We start from the raw sequence: 22,273 nt of genomic DNA, 5'->3' as shown, positions 1-22,273 counted from the left end.
TGTCATCTTTTCCTGCTGCTTATTTCTCATTTGCAATTATAATAATCTGTGATATTTCAACCATCTCCACAGCAACTAATTATGATGGCAGAAATAGACTGACATCTTCTGCTATTATGCAACAGAAATAAGCAAACTTTTGCTAAAATAATTCATCCAAATCTTTCAAGTATTAAAAAGGCAGGTAAAAGCAGGGATAAAAGAATATTTAGGTAGATTTAATCATCAGTATCACTATTTCTTCTTTTATCTGGATTTTGAAGCAACCTCATGAATATGTTGATATATTTATGACAACCTAATGGCATTTTGATAATATTCAGAGAAATATTTCAAGGAGGTACCTACTTTCATCAAACTTAAAACTGTACAGGCAACAGTGATTTCCAGTTTGTCTGTAGTTCTACTGTGAGACATTAGTTAAAATCTCTACAACAGTTGGTCTTCATTCCCTTAGCTAAGAAAACCACCTGCAGGCAGGACATTACCCCACACTGGCAGAATTTCTAATTTTGACTTGGTCTTCCATTGCTGTTTCAAGTAATTGCACCATCAGAAAACAATCAATAATAATTGGAATTTGTCCAAAATTAAATATTGCACATGCCTGTATTTCCTGGATCTGAAAGGGAAAAATGGCTTAGCTTTCTCCAGAATTAATTAATGAAAAAATCCCAAAGCCAACAAGGTGAAAATTCATTGTGAGCCTGGATGACACAGTAGCTAGTGAAGCTACTTTGCAAATAATGCTGCAAAGACAAACTTGCACCCATTTTTATAATTTTAGTTGCAAATATACCGAACTCTGTATTATTAATTAGGTCTGACTTAATCATGTGAGAAAAATCCCATGATGTGCATGGTAAGGAGATAAATTTCAGGTTCCTTTTAAAAGCAAATGACATGCTTTTGTGCTTTACCCAACAATCAGATAACTGAATACACTATACAGTTTTATGTGTTAGGACTGAGCATGTTTTTTCCTTGTTTATTAGCAATAACCTTTAAATAAAAATACGCTGAATGGCAGCCATAGTAGATCAAACCAAACTCCATATAGCCCAGGGTATTTTCTTCCACAGTTAGCAGCCACATTTAGTAAAAGAATATTCAAGATAGAGGGTTTTAAAAAATTAACTTCCTATGGAAAAAAAGGAGCAATTCAAACTAGTGGGCAGGATAGTGCATGCTGGGCTACTGGGCAAAATTCTCATGAAGCTATTCTGGTTTTATGTTACTGTCACTGAGATCCCTGCCTTGTCTTTTATTGGTCTGTTGATTCCTGAAGACCATCATGCATTAGGGAAAGTTTCACTGGAAAAGTTACCATTTCTTCCAAGAAAAGCAAAATAAATTAGACTAAGACTCTAAATCTATAAAACATACTGAAATGGCACACGCACAGCATTACCGTATTTTGACCTGTCATCAACTTCCAAAACAGAAAGTGAACTGCACTATTTAGAGTGATAAGACAATGATGTTAAAGAGATATTTGCTTTATTTCAATGTTAATCTATTATGTACAATTCAGCCAATGCCACTGCACAAGCTGGAAATATCATCTGAAGCTACCTGCTGCTTGATATGACAGCTGCAGTTTGGGAATCTTTTTATTTTGAAATAAGCATCTTTTGCTCTGTAATTCAGTCATTCCCATAATCAAGTATTAAATGAATGATTTCTTGTTTGGCTCCTTGCAGAGGTCTGTATTGAAGGGATAATACTGGTACATTCTCATAAAAAAATACATTTTTAATTTGCGTGTTTTGATTGAGATTTCCTGGATGTGCATAAATAGTGACATTTCCAAGTGTCTGAAATTTCAATAGATTCCCTCTCATTGTAGCCAAAGTAGAATTTCCTTAGGCATTAATGCACTGTTTTTGCCTATCAGTCTGGTTGTAGCTTATATATTCTTGTAAAGTTATAGCTGTAAAGTAAAATCAAGTTGTAAAGCAAATGCTCTAGCAATTCACTGTACTATGCTAAAGGCTGTGGTGTTGCTCAGCTTACTGACTAAGGCATTTTTTTTCTATCATGAGACAGTGATCATCCCAGGCAAGCAAGGAGACCAAATATTGGCTAGTAATTTGGTTGTCATCTCCTGGGTGTCTGGCCAAGCACTCCTTCCCTCTGCACATCATCTGCCTGCTATTGTTTTGCTTTTATCTTAGTATTTTTCCTCCTTTTTCTGTACGAGGAAAACTGACTCCTTCACCTTCTAGAAGTTATCCTGGAGAATCCAGTTTCCTGACATCTGTTAGACTTGTTTCTGTAAACTGTGCTCTGTATTTTGCCATCTGGGTGTGTCGTCTGCATCCAAAAGCGGTGGCAGTTTGCCTGGTTATTTATATCTTATGGGTAAATGCTATTCTGGAGAGAATTCTGTTCAGCTGCCGGGCATTGCAAGAGTTGTTATTTCACTCTAGTGGTGCCGACCATATCAGAGTTTTGTGTTTTATTATTATTTTTTTTTCTTTAAAGATAGTTCCTTGCACTATTATATACCAGAAAATTCCAAATATACATTTCTGCCATTACAGATGACACTGCAGGTCCCTACTGCAGTATTATCTGTTTGGGTGTCATCTTCTCAGAATGAGGCCAACCCACTGCAGATATTTCACAAAGCTGTTTCTTAAATGCTTTTAGTACAGTTGTCGTTTCTTGTACATACAGAAATCTGAGACTTCAAGATGCTTAAAGCAATGGAAGTCAGTTACGAAAAGCAAAAGTTCTTCTGACTGACAAGCTGATGATGATGTTCCTACAAATCTGCTTCTTCACAGTAATATCTGTAAAGTCTTGTCTGATTGCAAAGGCTTGATGAATAGAAGTAATTCTTAGTATTTCTTTGATACTACAGACTTTGTGCATGTTGTAAGGCTGAATTGTAGTCAAAGTTGGTGCTTTACCCACTTCCTAGTGACCCATCTGGAAAGGTGGATGGACCTTTTATCACAAGGGTTATGTCAGCTGCCTCCGGGGGCACTTAGGACATAGCTTAATTGTAATAAAAAGTGTGTTGGTTATAGCCACATTCAAGTTAGCTTTAACCTAGCTGATTAGCATAGTTGTATCAGTTTGGATTTCATTGAAGTCTGTCCAAGCCTGCCGCATGAGTACTTCCGTCTGCTCTTTTTGATGCTTTCTGCATCAAAAGCTTAGGGTATGGATTTCAGTGCTGCAGTCACACTGCAATTTTAGGGCAGGTGTACTGTAAGATATGCTTTGTTGTGTTGAAATGTTCTTTAATTAAACCACAGATATTCATTTTTCATTAAATTCAGTGGAAAGCAATGCATACCAGTGGCTCAGCTTTCCAGTCCTTGACCAAGTATATCTAGAAATTCATATAAATGTTGTGCTGCAGTTCAGAGGTAAGGACAGGAGCACTGTCCTTTATTCACTTTTTTTTTTCCATATTCTTATCAGCCTTCTGAGTGGTTTCCTAATCTGCTGTACAGTATTCTCAAGCATGACAGAAAAAGCAATTACATAGAAAGCAGGTTTCCAAAATATTGTTTGATCATACTATGAATAATAATTTTCATTGACATGCTGGAGTTGTGCCCTGTTCTTCAGTAGACGGGCAGTTGAGGATGGCACCATTTTTCTCCATGGTATCCTAAAGCTTGTTTTCTTTCCACTTCCATTGTTTTTGTCTTTTTTTTCCAAACACACCTTTCATATCTTTTCATAATTTCATATTTTATTTCATTTATCCATCTTCTGAAGTGTTTACTCTGTTTGGCCTCTAAAATCCATTATGTTGGGTTTCTTTGGAGCCAGCTTGAAATTTAGTCATTTTCCTAGGAAAACAGTTTCTTTGATTCTTTTTTTAGATCTTCCAGTTGAAAAATTTGCAGTTTAGATATAGATTTCTGATTTCTTCAGTTTGATTCCTTCTATTGGTTATGTTAGAGTTGTTCAAATTTTATTTCTTTGGGTTTCTTTGTGCTTACTGAATTCTTCGTTATAAGCAGCATTTCTGAATTCTATCACTTTATCACAATCCTATCTGTTTAATGTGATTTGCAGTATTTTGATGAGCTCATGCAATTCTATACTTATGAATTTGACTTTACATCCCTTTTCCTCCTGATTCTTCCTTCAAGCTGTTTACTTTACATGTAGTTATAATGCGTATAAATATCTATAGTTTTTTTAAGGCTGATTTCAGCTTTTTCCCGTGTTGTTCTTTGTTTGTTTGTATTTGGGTTTTTTTGCTAAATTACATGAGTAAGGAAGAAAAAATTTGATCTTCACCTACAGTTAACAGTTAGCAACTAGGAATTTTGTGATTTGATCCTGCATTCTTGAAGAAATATGGATAGCCCAGTGCTTCTTATTGGAGATAAACCAGTTGCTTGAGTTGATCTAAATTTGAATGGAAGCAAGATGGCCTGATGACATCTTCTCTGTATTTTAAATCATCGTAATCTAAAATAAATCTTGTTCTGTTTAGAAGAAAATGAATAGCATGTGTTCTGGCTTCTTTCACGCTTATTTTATTTATCATAATAATAGATTAATAAATTTTAAGTCTAAAAGAATCATTTTGTAGCCAGAAGTGTTGGCCACTGGCCACAGAATGATCGCTGTCACAGTTTTGCTACTGATCTACTAGGTAATAAAAGCCAAGATGTTACAACTTCTTAGTGCCTCACTTTACCACTTTTATAACAATGATAATGATATTGACTTTCTTCTAAAGTGTTTTTTGAGTTACTCATCCAGTGTTGCATCAATCCTGTGTATTTTTGTACCCCACTATCATATTATTTTGTCTTGTAGCATGCACCACAGAAGCCTTTCCAGTAATTCCTGCACTGAGAAGGATTGATACTGGCAACTATTGAAGCAGCATCTGGTCTGGAGATGCAGTGCCCAATTTTGTCATTTGTATGTGCCCAAGTATTTTTAGAAATCAAGCTTAACTTTTAATACCCAAATATATTTTCCCCACTGCTGTTCACTTACTTTGAAGTCTTATAGAATGGGAATGCAAGGCTAAAATCAGGACAAAAAATGTCATAGGTAAGCACCACAAGAGAAAAAATGCTGATAATCCTTTATACGTAGTAATCCATCTGAGTCATATTTTGTAGACAGTACTGTTACAAGTAAACCTAGTGTAAGATTACAGAGGCCCAAAACTTTTATAAGGAACTTTAAATCTCAAAGATTCAGAAACCTTTTGAAATGCTCTTCCTTCCTTGAGGCTATGAGAGATTTATGAGCATATGAAGCTAAGCAAAATTCATATTTTCATATTCATATTCACAGTTATTTCAGCTGAACTACATTTTTGTGTTAGTCAACCCCCAAGCTCACAGTACTGATGCTGGGTGTCATGCCTCAGGTATGGAAACAAGCCCCAAGTGAATGGAGCTGTGTGTAAGCCGACGCACCTACATTTTTCTCAACTCTGAGTCTTTCATCTACAGCAACTCTTAGTCAATTTTGATTTCAGGAGTAGATTCAGGTCTAATTTCAAGCATCTTTTTTTCTCAGCTCCTCACCCACAGTTTCCCTTAAGGTTGGTAAAAAATATGAGACACTTCCTGGTGTAATTCTTCCCTCCAGCTTTGGATGCCTACATCAGACTGAGGTCAGTCATGCCCTAGAACAGCCTTTACTATAAAGATAAGCCAACTCAGAGGCTAAGGACCACACTGTAAAGATTTGTATTAGTTGGATCCCGTTAGTTATCAAGATACTCTACCTTGTTGAAGAAAAAGTGTCCAGATGTTGTAGCAAGTTATGATACATAGTCCATCACATCTAGAGATCTCTCCTCGCATTCAAATCTAAAGGAAACGTGAAAAGTTGTTTTGTCTGCATGTTGTGCAGTGTTGTCCATTTGCTTCTAATTATTCAGATTAAAAACATTAGCAAAGCAAATTTCCAACTATTGAGGTGGAATATAATCAACACCCCCAGATAACTCCTGCTCTAAGCTCCATTCCCGTAATGACCTTTGCTTCCTAAAATCATCATGAGAATTACAGTGGCCTTTAAAAGGAAGAATTAATGCAAAGCATCACAGAGTATTCTTTAAGACAAAAGCCAAGGGCAACCTAGAGAAAAGCAAGGTTAAGATTCAACTGCCTGGTGCAGATTGAGTTTAGCTTTGATTGTCAGATGAAAAGAAAGGGCAGGACTCGTTTATTTAGCCTGTCCCTTGGTTTATGCAGCAATATGACAAGCTATGTAAAAGGAAACAGTTCATTCCCATAGAAATGCGTCTTGGAAGAGCTCATCTGTGACATTTTGGTCTTGGAGGGAAGGGCAAGAGAGCCAGAAAGGTTGCATGTCCTGACTGCATAAATGCCTCTTTGGCGGTTTAATGGAGCAGCAGAAGTGCCTGGCACAAAGGCAACTGTGTTCTTCACCTTCTCAGCTGGGGGAATGACCCACAGTCACTGTCATCATAGAGCACAACAGCTTATTAATGGAATGAAGGCAAAACCATACATGATTTCCAGAGCGAAGGGGCAGGAAATCCTTGTGACCTTGTCAAGGCTCTACTGATCTTAATAGGCCTGCCACAGAAAAAAGCTCTGCTTGAAAAGCAGGAGGGTGCTGCTCCCGCTGGAAGAGTTCAAAAACACTGGCTTGGAAACACTAATAAGAACATTTCCCACTGTTTTTTCATCAGAGCTTAGAAGTAGCAGTATATTGCAGAGCGCAGTAGCAAAATCTGTATGCTGAGTTCATAAAATACACATATGTTCACTTCTAGAAAAGAGTAACTGAAAGTTCATTTTAGAATGGATGAATTTGTTAAGATAACCTGTCCTGGTAGTAGTTCCCATGAAGAGGGCTTAATGCTTATTTCTAACCTCCTAGAATACTGCACAGATGAAGAAAATTAGCTTAATCACCAAGGAAAATAGCCAAGAAAGTAATTAATCTGTTGTTAAATATTAATTATATTTATTTTTCCCCATCACAGAATTTATAAGGTTGGCATGAATCAGAGATTAATTCAGAGGTTTTTATTTATCCTCTGCTGTGACTGGATCTCTTCTCAGTGGAGAGTGAATGAATTTATTCTACATCAGCTTTCTGCTTGAAAAGAAAGCCCTTTGTAAAAGGACTCACAGTCTTTGCCAGAGAAATCTAGGCAAAGAAGTGAAACGTTTTATTATCCAAGCTGTTTGATGATAATGAATTCTGCATTTGTATATTTGTGATTTTTTTTTACCTTATGCAGTTTATTTTTTTAAACGTACAGGACTTGTTTGGGAAGAAGATTTGTATTAAAGGAAAGCAGTCTGTTCCCTAGCTTTAGTATAACATCTGTTATTATCATTCAGTACTCCTCTTAGCCCAGCAAGCCCTTCTTCTAAATATCTTATTAATTAAACCAGCTTAGTAATGAAAATAATTAATAGTTCCAATCCTATACTTAGAAAGGATTTGGAAATGGAAGAAATTGTTTCACTCAAAGCTTCAAATAAGGACATTTTTGTCGTTCTTGAGCAGAAACTAATTAAAACTCAAAGAGAGTACATAAACAAACCTATCTATATACAGGCTTCCAAAAATACATATGCTATCCTCAAAATTCTGTTAGCCTGCAAAAATAGTCTGTGAATGTAAGAACTCCTGCTCCATAGTTAAGTGTCTTTCTTGGTGTTGCTTTAGGGGAGAGTCTTCCTATCCTTCAGGTTATCCTGGACATCCTATTCTTCTTTAGATTTAGGAAAAACTTCTACATGGAAAGAGTAGAGCATTGTGAAGCATTGCAGCAGGCTGCCCAGGGCAGTGGTGGAGTCACCATCCCTTGCATTGTTCAAGAAATGTGTAGATGAGGCACTCAGGGACATGGATTGGCAGGAATGGTGGTGATGGGTTTATGGTTGGAATGATGATCCTGAAGGTCTTTTCCAAACATATTGTTTCTGTGATTCAGAATGTTCTGCCAGCCTTGTCTAGTGCTCAGCCCCCAGGAGTATTAACTTCAGTCCAGAAAACTGCAGCATCTCCTGCCACTACTTTAATAATCTCATGGGAGTTGCTTGCCATGGCGTGGATAGCCTTCCTTATGCTGTTGACTAGATAAGAGGATGAGACAGCAAACGCCACGTGGGCGTCAGTAACCCTGTGTAAAATGGGCGCACACAGTTAAATTCTCAGCAGTTGCCTTGCATGACACAACCTTCAGACCTAACGTTGGCTGTAGATTTTTTAGCCTTCATCTTTCAGTGTGTGTAAGAACAGGATGTACACGTTGGTCTCATACTGTGTATAGTGTATGGAAGGCCAACATGTTATATGGAATCTATCCATGGACAGCTTAAGGTTTATTCCTGTGTCCCCGTGACATTTGGGCAGACTGAATGCTTTTCACGGTTGCCTCCAATGGAAGTCATTTTCTCATATCTATTGAGAAAGGTGTTCAGCAAGGCCAAATTACTTTTTAAAGTCAAGCAATGTTTTAGCAATTTATTTGGTGGAAGAAAGCTCAAAAGTTAACTGTAGAGAGTTTAGGATTTTTTGGAGGGGGTGATAGCAACTATTTTTAAAGAAGATGGGAAAAAGCTTTAAATGGCACACGAGAACAAGGGCACCTAGACTCAGGTAAAATGTAGACTTGCAGCATAGGCAAAGAGCCTGGGCCGTGTGACTGCATAAGAGGTTTCAGGCCTTTTACCTTGGCAAAGAGACAATCTGTTAAAATCCTAACTGAACCTGAAGTTAAGGGCTTATGTTGAGGAGAAAGCATGGCTTTTATTAGCAGCTCACTGCAACTCTGCTTTCTTTATCCTCAGGGGCACCTGCTCCAAATGGGCTCTAAAAGTGGAGAAGCACAAATGTAGGCCATGAAGGAGAGCGCTGTTTGTAGCAGCTACGCCATCCCTGTTCGTGCTAAGCAGGATATATCTGACAGCAAATAAGTTGCAATGAATGCAGAGTGTCTGTACAAATGTAGCTAATTCACCAAGTATCTTGTGCCCCAGAGGGAAGCGTGTGCACGCAGCGGTGCCAGAAAGGGTTTCAGTCTCATGTTTTTGGGGAATGGGGGAGCGTTTTGCAGCCTCTTTTTCAATAAACGTTCCTTGAGCAGGCTGGAGTGGCAAAATCCCCATCCATCCACATGTCTCATAGGGGAGCATATGGCTGAAGTGACCGTGCAGGTGGGTTTCTCACCGAGCGCGCGCAGTCATGGCACTGTGGCACATCACCTTCTGCGTTGTTTAAATGAACATGGCATTGCTGAAGGAGGTGCCAATCTCCTGCTGTCACATGGGAGCAATTTGTGACCACCTCTTTCGAGTGCTGTGATCTTTCACATCACCTTCCTTCTTACCTTTCCTTCTCCACTTTTTCTCCCTTTGCTGTCTCTAGTTCTCCACAGAAATTCTTGGGGCATATCTGCAAATTCAGCAATGGGAATACAGACATGTACTGAAATAGGTTTGCCTCTATCCTGCTGCACCAATAACGGCTATGCTACAACAACCAGCAGAGTTGCATGGAGCACCAATAGCCTTTATTTTAAGGCACTAATTTGCCACTGAGAGTAATAAGAGAGAGAGAGAAGTGTTTTAAATACTTAAAGGCACACAGTCCTTTAAAAATGGTCCTTTCCCTTATTTTGAATTTATACTGACCATTCTCCTTTACTTACAGCTTTGGAAAGAAAGATATCAATGAGGCAAAGCAGAGAGGAGCTTATAAAACGAGGAGTGCTGAAGGAAATCTTTGACAAAGGTAAGCATTCTTCTCACAACATCGAATTGGGATCCTGTATAGTTTTATGGCAATATTTTACACTAGTATAACATTAGTAACATAGAGTATATTCCTGAATTGCAGAATCATACAGAATAAGGTCTCCAAAATACCCTTTTGATATTACCTCGTGTTGGCTCTCGCATTTTGCTTAATGACAGTTATGTACTAAACAAAATGGAGAACTAAACAGAAATGTGAAGCAGTAGAAATACAAATCAAAGCAGTTTGCAGGAGTTGCTGCAAAACAGCAAATCTTCCAGACTGAGGGAAAATGGCATGGGTCTCTACCTGCCTTTGTTATCATTCTTCTGGTTGAGCCATTGTAGGATTAACTACTGTGGAAAAGGGGAATGTTCTAGAGGACTAGATACTGCAAGTTGCACAGAACATATTCCCTTGAAACAGCTTAAAACCCATGATAAAGATTCCTTGTTCAGGATAAATAATTTGTTGATCTGCAAATGTATTATTTATGCAAAACATCATTGTTTTACATCTGTAAAGCAATAAATATTTGACATCTATTATGTATGTGTCAATCTTTAGCATAGCTTTTATTTGTTTTGCTGCTTACTTTGGCAACATTACAAAGGCAACAAACTAAACAAATTATAGAAAAATATGCTGAACTTTTAGTTTCAACAGAACTTAGGCATGTGCTTAAATGCCTCATTAATTCAAAGTCTAAAGTCTTTAGTAACACAACATGAACAGAATCTAACAGAAGTCAGAAAAAGTTGTGAACTTGCGCAGACAGTAGAAGTAGAGGCTGCCTCATAAAGTCTGGATGCTTCAAATCTGTTACATACTTTTTTAGTCTAGTTCACTGAGAAAGGAGAGTTGAATAAATAACTTACCCAAAATGATTATTTTTTAATTGCAAAGAAATTGCTGCTTATCATTATATCACTCTATTGTATACAGCTCATATATTTTAGATGCTTCTTTTTATCCAGCACTGCTTGTTCTCTCACCAAGGATCCCTGTGGTGCCCTGAAGCCACTCTCATCCCACAGGAATGTGCTATCCATCTGGGGTACAACCTCTGGCATCCAGGCTTTGCATCCCTAAGGGATCTGCTTCCCTACACACATGTAAAGGCAGCATAGTGTAAAATCCCTCCGACTGCCTGCCCCTGCCCTTGATCATAAACGCTCAGGAAATTCTCTCATTTCGAAGTGCTGCAGACTTGTCCTTAGAATGAACTGACTGCAACTCCTCTGCATGCACATGTAGAAACATGAGTGTGGCAGAGCTTGGGGATATCCAAGGTTTGCACAGTCTGCTTCCTGACCTTTTTCTTTTGTCTCTGATTCTTTTTTCCCAGCAATTCTGAGCAATTGACTTTTTAAAAAGTCAATCTTTGTGTAGATTCCCAGTTGATCTTTTCTTTTGCTCCAAAATTAAGGAGTAGGTCTCAAATAAAAGCAAAAAAACTTCGTCCATTGAGATTACAGTTGACAGATTGAACAGTTGTATGAATGGAGCTTTCTAATATCTTATCTGAGGAACTCACTCTCTCCTTTTTTTTTTCATGTGTTGAAGAATAAGGAAGAAAAACAAGCACAGTCTTCATCTAATTGTGACAGTGTTTGTGTGTTTTTAGTTGTAAGAGCTGTCAGGTCAGAGACCCTGCCAGGAGACTACTGCTTATGCCCTTCATTCTGCCTACTCTGATTTCCATCATTTGGGGAAATTTTTTAAGCGTAAGCCCGAGAAATAAAAATCTGTGGTATTCAAGCATCTCAAGGATTTCAGCTAGCTGCTTGTTTTCTTGGCTGCTTGCATCCTCCATCTGTCAAATAATGCTATAGTTTGTAATCTTCTGTGTCACCTTGTGAAATAGATGCTAAGTTGTCTGGAGATTATCATCTAAAAAAAAAAAACAACTTTTAAAAATCCGTTCCTTCTTTGTATTTTTCACCACTTCCTGTGCAAAAAGCAAAGACATTGGGCTTTACTTTTGACAAGTGCCACTAAAGGAAAACTATGACCCAAAACAGATGAACTTCTTATCCAGTATCTCCACATTATTTCCTGCTAGTTTCAAACCAGGAAGGTAAGAATTGGAACCCCGCCTTGAAGCGAAGAAATAGGGCAGAAGAGCAAGTGGTAGAAGATGGGTAGTGATGATGTACCTTTGCTATCTAAGCTACATACGATACAAGTAAGGCAGAATTTCTAGAACAAACGTAATATTTTCTTCATTGGTCCGACCAGTATAATAATCCAAGAGTAGTTCTAATAAAGGATATTATATCTCACAGCAAATCTTAAATGGAAGTAACATTTTCCATGTAATTCTTCTTATTAAATAACTTCTTTTCTAATCCTGCAAGGAGAAATAGTAGACATTAACACTTCATGGAAGAAGGCTATATTTAATGAGGGTAGTACCTTCCATGTCAAGAGGCATCTTGCATAGAAAATATGTGGAGAAAATATGTTACATCTATGTCTCTCTTTCATCAAAGGAGGATAAAGCAGACAATCAGTCTATGAGTGAGTAATTTTGCCTTCTCCTTTCTTAAAAAATCCATCCAAAATGAAGTGAAATTAATAGGTGCAGAGAGACCCAGAAACAAAATTTCTGCAGCTGCAGTGTGCATAGAGTGCTTTTTGCCATATTATCCAAGAAAAACAAGACTAGAGATCTAGTTCCTGCCCCATGCTTAAAGTTGCACCCTAACATGTTTACTTCAGTATTGCTGACTTCTCAGATGACTTTAAGTTGCCCTGCAAGTGAAAACTAGCAAAGTACTGTAAGTCACAGTGTTCACAGATGGGAAAGTCACTGAAGTTCCCCTCACTGTATTTGTGAAACAAAGAACACTTTTAGCACCTCCCATTCCTTAAGCTGTTCAAGTGAAATCAGAGCGAAGAGCTCAGTTCTTGACAAGGACCAGGTTCATGGCCCACTAGATTCCTGGTATTTTCCTGTGACTTGAATCTTATGAAAATATAAACGATGGTTATACATTTCCAAATGCTGAGTACTTTATTTATTTTTTTTTGGGGGGGGGGAAATAGCATGTTGAAAAAGTATCTAATTAGATGTCTGCTGCTCCAATAATTTGTGAGCAGGCAATGCCAAGAAGTTAAAACATAACTTCCATTTACCATAGAAAGTATTACAGCACTTTGAAGAACTCAGCCTTCTAATCATTGACCATAAATCTTTTAATTATTCCTCCAGGTGCCTGCACAGACACAATTCTCCAATGTCTTGCAACCTCTCTGTGAAGCTGCAAAATATTATCATATACTTAAAGTCAGCTAATATGACTCTATGCACATATCAAAAATCTCTGTTTAGATAAACATCTAAAATACCAGCAGTTGGATGAACTGCTTTGTTTTTCGCTACAAGCAAGTTACAGCCATCCCACAAGTGTCTGTCTTGAGAGTTGTTCACTGTCCTGTGGCACTCACAGAACTAAACCTAATTATTATATTTTGATATCTCTTCTTTTGTTTGAACCTAGATTAGATAGTAAGAAATTTCTGAATGTGAGTGTATTGTTTGCTTGCCTCAAAGATGATGAGGAAATGATTTTTTGAGAAAGAATGGAGCAGTCTTTACCTTTATGAACTCAATATTTTTCTGCTATCTAATCAGCATGATATACTTGTAGGCTGTTTCACAGGAATTAATTTTTAAAAAATACCTGAAAGTGGAAATGGCAAGCACTTAGCAGATGTTTTGGGGAGTGCAAATCATGGTTAGGGACCACAGCTTTTGAACATCTATTTGTCATCTCTTCATTTCTGGGCTTTCACACCACACTATTATTTTCACATGCTAAAATGAATTAGTGTCTGGATAATGCCCTCTCCATTAAAGAGTTTCCCTTCAAATTCTGTTTCTTCGTGTGCTGTACCTCCTGATTAGGAGAATCAGGATGCAGAACAGAATCCTTCACAGACTCCTCTTATTGCAGACCTAAAGCTACTATCTTTAGTGCTGTCCAGGTCAAAATGATTCACACTCAGGCTGCATTATCAAAGCTCATACAGCTAGGGAAAGGTATTCGCTAGAAAGTAATAGCAGGCTCTACAAAAACACAGCAAAGGATTTAGCAAATGTGAGAACAGAAGATTATATATATTATCATTATGCTAGAATTAACTTTGAAGTCATACTCAGTTCCTGAAGACTAATGAATTCATCCGTATATAATTCATAACTGCATTACTAGGATCTTTTCATTTATATTTCAGCTAACCAGAATAGCTTTTTGTAGTTTAAAAATAATAATTAATTTGTCTTTTATGTCTGGTTGTCAAGCATGCCTCTAAGCCAGGATTAATTCACACTAAGAGATTCCTCACTCTACAGATGATCACTGTATCCACATCTTTCATTTGCTTGCTGAGCTATAGCAACTCCTTATATCGCTCTTTTTTAAATTAAATCAGATTTAGGGTACATATTTCAGTCATGATTGTGTGTCATGTCTGATGATTTCAGTCAAATCCAAGGACGAGGTTTAGAGTCTGAATGAAGATTAGAGCTATTCAGAGGGAAGATTAAAAGAGGTTATGCTGTCAGTACAGAGAGCTATCATGTTTGTTATTATGACAAAAACTAAATTCCATCACAAGATGATGGAATTCACGATCCTGCGAGGAGGAAGCTGGACAAGAAGTAGAGTTGCAACCCTGGACTTTAAGAGTGCTAACTTTGACTTCCTCAGGGAGCTCCTTGGAGGAATCCCCTGGGCAAGAGTCCTAGAAGGAAAGGGGGTCCAGGAGAGTTGGCTACAATTCAAGCACCACTTTCTCCAAGCTCAGGATCAGTGCATTCCTATAAGAAAGAAGTTGAGCAAGGCAGGCAGGAGACCTGCGTGGATGGGCAAGGAGCTATTGTGTAAAATTAATGAGAAAAAGAGCATGTACATAAGGTGGAAGAAGGGCCAGGCCACATGGGAAGAATATAGGAACATTGTCAGAGAATGCAGGGATGCAACGAGGAAAGCCAAAGCCCGTCCGGAATTAGAGTTAGCGAGAGATGTCAAGGGCAACAGGAAGGGCTTCTACAAATACATCAGCAGCAAGAGGAAGACTAGGGAAAATGTTAGTCTGATGCTGAATGGGGAGGGTGCCTTAGTGATGGAGGTTGCAAAGAAGGCAAAGTTACTAAATGCCTTCTTTACCTCAGTCTTTACTACTAAGGCCACTCCCCATGTACTGAGCCCGGAGACAAGAGAGAGAACCAAGAACTTTCTGCTGGTCAAGGAGGACTGGATTGCGGATTATTTAGGCAAACTGGACACCCATAAATCTATGGGTCTGGATGGGATGCACCCAAGAATACTGAGGGAACTGGCAGGGGTCATTGCTCAGCCACTCTCCAAGATCTTTGAGAGGTCATGGAGAGTAGGGGAGGTGCTGGAGGACTAGAAGAAAACAGCATCACTCCAGTATTCAAAAAAGGCAAGAGGGAGGAGTCGGGAAACTACAGGCTGGTCAGCCTCACCTCCATCTCTGGAAAGGTGATGAAGTGGCTTTGTCCTAGAGACCATCTTTAGGTATGTGAAGGAAAAGAAGGTGATCGGGAGTAGTCAGTATGGATTTACCAAGGGGAAGTCATGTCTGATGAACCTGATAGCCTTTTGCGATGAAGTGACTGGCTGGATGGATGATGGGAGGGCCGTGGATGTTGTCCACCTTGACTTCAGCAAAGCTTTTGACACAGTCTCCCATAACATCCTCATAGGAAAGTTTAGGAAGTGTGGACTGGATGAGTGGACAGTGAAGTGGATTGAGGACTGGCTGGATGGCAGAGTGGTGGTGATAAATGGGGCCGCGTCTGGTTGGAGGCTTGTGGCCAGTGTTGTCCCACAGGGGTCAGTACTGGGCCTGGTGCTCTTCGACTTGTTCATCAATGACTTGGACGAGGGCACAGAGTGCACCCTCAGCAAGTTTGCAGATGACACCAAACTGGAAGGAGTGGCTGACACTCCAGAGGGCTGTGCTACCATTCATAGAAACCTAGACAGGATGGAGAGTTGGGCAGAGAGGAACCTTATGAAGTTCAACAAGAACAAGTGCGGGGTCCTGCACCTGGGGAGGAATAATCCCGGACAGCAGTACAGACTAGGGGTTGACCTGCTGGAAAGCAGCTCCGCAGAGAGCTATTTGGGAGTCCTGGCTGACAAGAAGTTAGCTATGAGGAAGCAATGTGCCCTTGTGGCCAAGAAGGCCAATGGGATCCTGGCTGCATCAGAAGGTGTTGCCAGCAGGTCAAAGGAGGTGATCCTCCCCCTCTACTCAGCTCTGGTGCAACTGCATCTGGAGTATTGTGTGCAGTTCCAGGCTTCCCAGGACAAGAAGGACATTGAGCTTCTAGAGAGGGTCCAGCGTAGAGCAGCAAAGATGGTTAAGGGACTGGAGTATCTATCTTATGAGGAAAGACTGAGCGAGCTGGGCCTGTTTAGTCTGGAGAGGAGAAGGCTGAAAGGAGATTTGATTAACATGTTCAAGTCCCTGAGGGGTGATTGTAGGGAGGATGGGGCCAGTCTCTTCTCCGTGGTGACTCCTGACAGGATGAGGGTAATGGGTGTAAGTTGAAACAGGAAGTTCCACGTCCATATGAGGAAGAACTTCTTTCCTGTGAGAGTGACAGAGCCCTGGAACAGGCTGCCCAGAGAGGCTGTGGAGTCTCCTTTTCTGGACATCTTCAAAACCTGCCTGGATGCCATCCTGTGCCATGTGCTCTAGGTGTCCCTGCCAGAGCAGGGGTGTTGGACTAGATGATGTCCAGAGGTCCCTTCCAATCTTAAGCATTCTGCGATTCTGTAAAATACAGATTTTAATCTCATATTTCACTTCTTTGCAATAACACACTTTCAACAGAGTATATGAATAATGTCTTCTTAAGACAGGCTGAATATATCTTGAGAAGTGAAAGGCCATTTAAGATAGTAAGATTTGAAGGTGCTCAGCATCTTCATTAAAAATGTCCCTTCATTAAAAATATTCCTCAAACAAATCAATATTACTGGTTCTATCGTGAATGCTTCTTGTTTGCTCACAGTTATGGTCAGATTTAGTCCTGCATGGAATTACTGGATAAGGCAGCTTTCATGTGAGGCAATTGTAAGAAACAGTTATGCTCTTTTCTGACACCAAGTAATTGAGACAACGATCGCCTCTATCCTCAAACAAGGTAAAGGTGAATGTAAAGGTGTATGAATCAGCATGGATTCACCAAGGGGAAATCATACTTGACTAACCTGATAGCCTTCTATGATGGAATGACCAGCTGGATAGATGAGGGGAGAGCAGTGGATGTCGTCTATCTCGACTTGGTGAAGTCCACCAAGATTTTTGACACCGTCCCTCACAGCATCCTCCTGCACAAGCTCTGGAAGTGTGGGATAGGTGAGTGGACAGTGAGGTGAATTAGGAATTGGCTGGATGGCAGAGCTCAGAGGGTGGTGATCAGTAGCGCAGAGTCTAGTTGGAGGCCTGTAGCTAGTGGTGTCCCCCAGGGGTCAGTCCTTGGTCCAGTCCTGTTCAATTTGTTCATCAATGACCTGGATGAAGGCACAGAGTGCTCCCTTGGCAAGTTTGCTGATGATACCAAACTGGGAGGAGTAGCTGGTACCCCAGAGGGCTGCACTGCCATCCAGAGGGACCTGAACAGACTGGATGACTGGGCAGTGAGAAATCTTATTAAATTCAACAAAGTGCAAGGTTCTGCACTTAGGGAGGAATAACCGCAGACACCAGTACAGGCTGAGGACCGACCTTCTGGAGAGCAGCTCTGCAGAGAGGGACCTAAGCATCATGGTGGACGACAGGTTGACCATGAGGCAACACTGTGTCCTTGTGGCCAAGAAGGCCGATGGGATCCTGGAGTGTGTTAAGAAGAGCATCTCCAGCAGGTCGAGGGAGGTGATCCTGCCCCTCTACTCAGCCCTGGTGAGGCCGCATCTGGAGTATTGTGTCCAGTTCTGGGCTCCACAGTACAAGAGGGATGTGGAGCTGCTGGAGAGAGTCCAGCGCAGGGCCACAAGGATGATCAGGGGCCTGGAACATCTGCCCTATGAGGAAGGACTGAAAGAGCTGGGCCTGTTCAGCCTGAAGAAGAGAAGGCTGAGAGGGGATCTAATCAGTGTGTATAAGTACTTCAAGGGAGGCAGTAGGGGGATGGTGCTGGCCTCTTTTCACTGGTGGCCACCAATAGAACTAGAGGAAACTGCCAGAAACTAAAGCACCAAAAGTTCCACAGGAACTTAAGGAAAAAATTATTAACAGTGAGGGTGACAGAACACTGGAAGAGGTTGCCAGGAGAGGTTGTGGAGTCTCCTTTTCTGGAGATCTTCAAAACCCGCTTGGACACAGTCCTGTGCCACGTGCTCTAGGTGACCCTGTGTGTGCAGGGGGGTTGGACTAGATGTCCCTTCCAACCTTAAGCATTCTATGATTCTATGTTTATAAAAGGAGGACAGAAAAAGCACAGGGTTACATAGATTTTTCACCGAAAGAGCTATCCCAAAGACATTCAGCTCAAATATTGTCTGAACTGGTGTTCGATTTTTGCCATCTAGGGAAATACACAGGTTTACATCGAATGACCACAGCAGGTAGAGTGAGGCTGTGCTGTTAACAATTGCCTGAAATCTTTGGCTTTGATTAATGTTGCCGTCTTTTGCCAGCTCAGTTGATTGCTGTGAAAGCTGCAGTTCACATTTCAGTCTCTGACCATACAACTGTGTACCATAACTGCTATCTAGTTCTTCAAAAACCCTCTAACAAAAACAAGAAGGTCAAGACCTTGATATTTCTGATAGTTCCAAATTAAATAGATCATCTTGAATCATTGAAAAGGAGCTTTAAAAGGCAGAAATGTAATATTTAGCACCTAATCTACCTCCAATTTGTTATTTGCCTTGTCCTGAGGCCTATGTGAGATGTACGGGTTTTTTTTCAGTGTTGTTTTCCAAAGTGTTATGTAGCTCTTAGCCCTATAAGAGGAAATATTCATTCACTTGAATGATGTATATCTCTGCTTTATATATTGTGCAGTAACATGGCTGATTACAGATAGCCAAAAATCAGGAACTATATCCACAAATCCTGAATTTGACTTTAAAAAAAAAAAAAGTGAATAATAAGGCTCTCTGCCTACTGATTTTTAACCTTGCAGATTACATTCCAGTTATATTTTTCAGGCATGACAGAGCACTGGAACAGGCTGCCCAGAGAGGTTGTGGAGTCTCCTTCTCTGGAGATGTCAAAACCCGCTTGGACTCTGTCCTGTGCGGACAGGTGACCTAGGTGACCCTGTGTGTGCAGGGGGATTGGACTAGATGACCTCTAGAGGTCCCTTCCAACCTTAGGCATTCTATGATTCTACGATTCTATGATTCACAACCATAAGCACTGAACACTTTGTTTTATAAAATTGTAGTTGAGATATCCACATAGTCATTGCCCCCAGGTAATAGAATACTGTGCATGATTTTTGAAATAAAAATTATGAAGTTTGACACCATGGAGAACGATATGAGCTCTGCCTTCTGTTCTTGACTATTTCTAATGTGAAGTAGTGTTTGATAAGAAAGAACCTAACAGTTGCTGTTGCAGAAATTTTTATCCAGATACTAGATCATGCTGGGAGCTGTAATGATTTTACTGGTGTATAAAATAGGGATATTCCTCTGTAACTTTACTCATGTTGCAGAGCATAAAAATTGGTGTAAAGGAGAAGAATAAATCAGATGTTCGATGGCTTCTGTTCCTGCCTGTTCTCATTCCTGACCTCCCAGTTTTAGCAAAGGCAGGGGTCAATTAGGTTTTGTGGCCCTATGAGATGGAGGCAGATCAAGAATCTTTCAATTACATGATGGATCATAATATCTATCCTAGGGTAAAGCAAAGATTAATTCTGACTTTTGACAGAACTTTTCCAAAGTCTTGATAACCCTTTTAAAAGAAATGAAACTCTGTCATACTTCCTTTATACTGTTGTGGACGAAACGTCAGAATTGGACATCTCTACAAGTTATTCTGCATAAGTTCTGTCAGTGAGATATAAACCACATAGTTTTGATCCTTATCACTGCATCTTCGGTATGTGTCTCAGATCAGGTTCCTGGATCAAAGGCAATCTAAGAAAAATAGCATATTTCATATTAAAATCTTTCTACATCTTGTTTATATGTCTTCTATTGTCATTGTGCTTTCCTCCAAATATGAACAGATGGGGAACTTTCCATACCAAATGAAGAAGGAGCTTTGGAGAATGGGCAGCCTCTTGGCTCTGGGCAAGTGCTGAGCTCCAGCCAGGTGTCCCTGCCAGCCCTAGCAGAACTGGAATCAGGTTCAGCTTCGGTGGAACCCTGCTCATATGAGGTGCTCCCAACCCCAGAGATCATGGATGGGACAGGTAATGTCTTGTTTTTATGACAATTTAGATACTTCGTGCTATTTGAAACAAGTTTTTGACCTCTAACATTTGGTGTCTATCTCTAAGAAAATTGTTTTGAAGACCAGGGTCTTCTGATGGAGGAGACAATAGCATACAAATTACCACTGGATACTCCACAAGAGATTTTGACTGCCTCAGCAAAGGAATAACCTCCAAGGCCCAGGGGATAAAGCAAAGTCCCTGCACTTTCTGAACATTTCAGAACAGAATTCTATCCTGTAACTTCTTAGCTTTGCCAGTGGGGTCTAAAGAGGATACTAACAATATTTTAAAGGCCAGGCTACAAACCCAAGCCCTTTACCTGCCCCACAGGTGACATTCACACTACACAACTTTCAGCAGCTAAAAAAGCCAGATAGCTGTACTAGCCTAGGCAAGGCTCCCTACACATCCCCTTCAGCCAGCACCAAGATGCAAGGGCACAGCTCTCAGCAGTAATGTTGATCATTTCAGTTAGCATCTGTTAAGTATCTGAGGGGTGAATGTAGGTAGGACAGGGCCAAACTCTTCTCTGTGGTAGCCAGTGACAGGACAAGGGGTAATGGGTACAAGTTGAAACACAGGAAATTCCATCTCCATGTGAGGAAGAAGTTCTTTCCTGTGAAAGTGACAGAGCCCTGGAACAGGCTGCCCAGAGAGGTTGTGGGGTCTCCTTCTCTGGAGATCTTCAAAACCCGCCTGGATGCCACCCTGTGCCACGTGCTCTAGGTGTCCCTGTGTGTGCAGGAGGGGGTTGGACTAGATGACCTCTAGAGGTCCCTTCCAACCTCAAACATTCTGCAATTTTATGATTCTATTATGCATCACTTAAAGCTGAGCCTTGCAAAGGAGCTTGGAAAAACAGCAAATGAATGGGCATCCACAATGCCACACAACTGTGGAGCCTCTAGGAAATGGTTTAGACCCCACAAGGTGGTGTTGCAGTTGTGGAAGGGCAATATATTTGCTAATATATCTGATCCCGAGGAAGCTGTGGTAACAAGCAGTCTGAGTTTTGACATTTTAAGGCTTTTCATTTGTGTTCAACATGTCGGAATTTATCTCTGCATGGCTTAAGGAGCTGGGTTCTGTCAAGAGTTAATTGGAAATCCAGTCTGTTGTGAAGATGTGTGTTACTTTCCCCCTCTCTTTTTTCTGTCTTTTTCTCCTTCCTTGTATGTTTTATGAAGTTTGAGTGATTATTAGTCATTTTTAACCTGCATTGCTGTGCTGCTTTTCATGTCTTACTGTATCCGCCGCTTTGCTTGTAACGTTGTTGCGACTATGATGTGGTTGTGTCCTCCAGTGTCTGAAGAGAGCCCCACATCCAATGAACCCGGAGTCCTCCTGTCCCAAGATCCTACAGCTAAACCAGTCCTGCTTCTTCCCCCCAAAAAATCTACTGCTTTCCCTGGAGACCATGAGGACACCCCAGTGAAACAGTTGTCCCTCCTCAAACAGCCCCCTGCCCTGCCTCCCAAACCTATTGCCAGGATTGCCAGCCACTTAACTGGTAAGTAGATATTCCTTGATGCTCAGCACCACCATTTCCCTTATAGGAAAAATCTGCCCCTCTAGCAAGCCTCTCAGCATCCTTCTTCTGTAAAGCTGTTTGCACTTGTCATTTTGTGTATTGGCAACGTGTGTGTGTTTTGCCTAGGGCAGGGATCACAAAGCATTTTCAGCCTATACCCTCAGCACAGTAGTTTTAAGGCATTTCTCCTCTCAGTGGTTCCCCTGATACTGCCACTGCATTTCCTAAGACTCCTCACTCCTTTTTTTTTTTTTTTTAAGATGTACCATCCCTGCAAAAATTGCAGGATGTACTTGGAAGGGAAAGGAAACATTAGAAAAATACTAGGGTTATCTTCGACAGTATTTAATAAGAAGAAGGAAGGGAGGTATTGATAAGAAGAAGGAAGGGAGGTATTGAGGGAAATAATTTGGCTCTTTTTTTTTTTTTTTTTTTTTTGCTATTTGTTGTTTTTCCATAGGTACCCTTGCACACACCTCATATCTTCTCACATGTTTCTCTTTTTACTGATCCTTGTGCAGGCTGTTCTGTCTCATGGCTTCTTGCCTTTCTGCTTCCCTGCTTGT

The 22,273-nt window shown here is 40.4% G+C and overlaps 1 protein-coding gene and 1 long non-coding RNA gene across 7 annotated transcripts in view; one reads left to right on the top strand and one right to left on the bottom strand.

The window, feature by feature from the left end:
* Positions 1 to 22,273, bottom strand: part of LOC148595252 (uncharacterized) — a 123,915-nt gene that overhangs the window by 29,190 nt on the left and 72,452 nt on the right. The gene's annotated exons all lie outside the window — the stretch shown is intronic.
* PHACTR1 (phosphatase and actin regulator 1) overlaps positions 1 to 22,273 on the top strand; it is a 290,390-nt gene that overhangs the window by 207,334 nt on the left and 60,783 nt on the right. For 5 of the 6 annotated variants that reach the window (XM_088521727.1, XM_088521728.1, XM_088521726.1 and 2 more), the window contains 3 exons: positions 9,649 to 9,729; positions 19,967 to 20,152; positions 21,480 to 21,686. In XM_088521727.1, the coding sequence (XP_088377853.1) occupies positions 9,649 to 9,729; positions 19,967 to 20,152; positions 21,480 to 21,686 (474 nt within the window). The remainder of the gene's footprint in view (positions 1 to 9,648; positions 9,730 to 19,966; positions 20,153 to 21,479; positions 21,687 to 22,273) is intronic. The other variant, XM_088521729.1, reaches the window with a different exon arrangement.

Source organism: Tinamus guttatus, unplaced genomic scaffold (assembly GCF_059628265.1).
Source record: "Tinamus guttatus ecotype Peru unplaced genomic scaffold, ASM5962826v1 Tinamus_guttatus_pri_ptg000131l, whole genome shotgun sequence".
Taxonomy (NCBI): Eukaryota; Metazoa; Chordata; class Aves; order Tinamiformes; family Tinamidae; genus Tinamus; species Tinamus guttatus.
The sequence above is the reverse complement of the archived record's forward strand: the minus strand, read 5'-3'. Positions and strand labels throughout refer to the sequence as shown.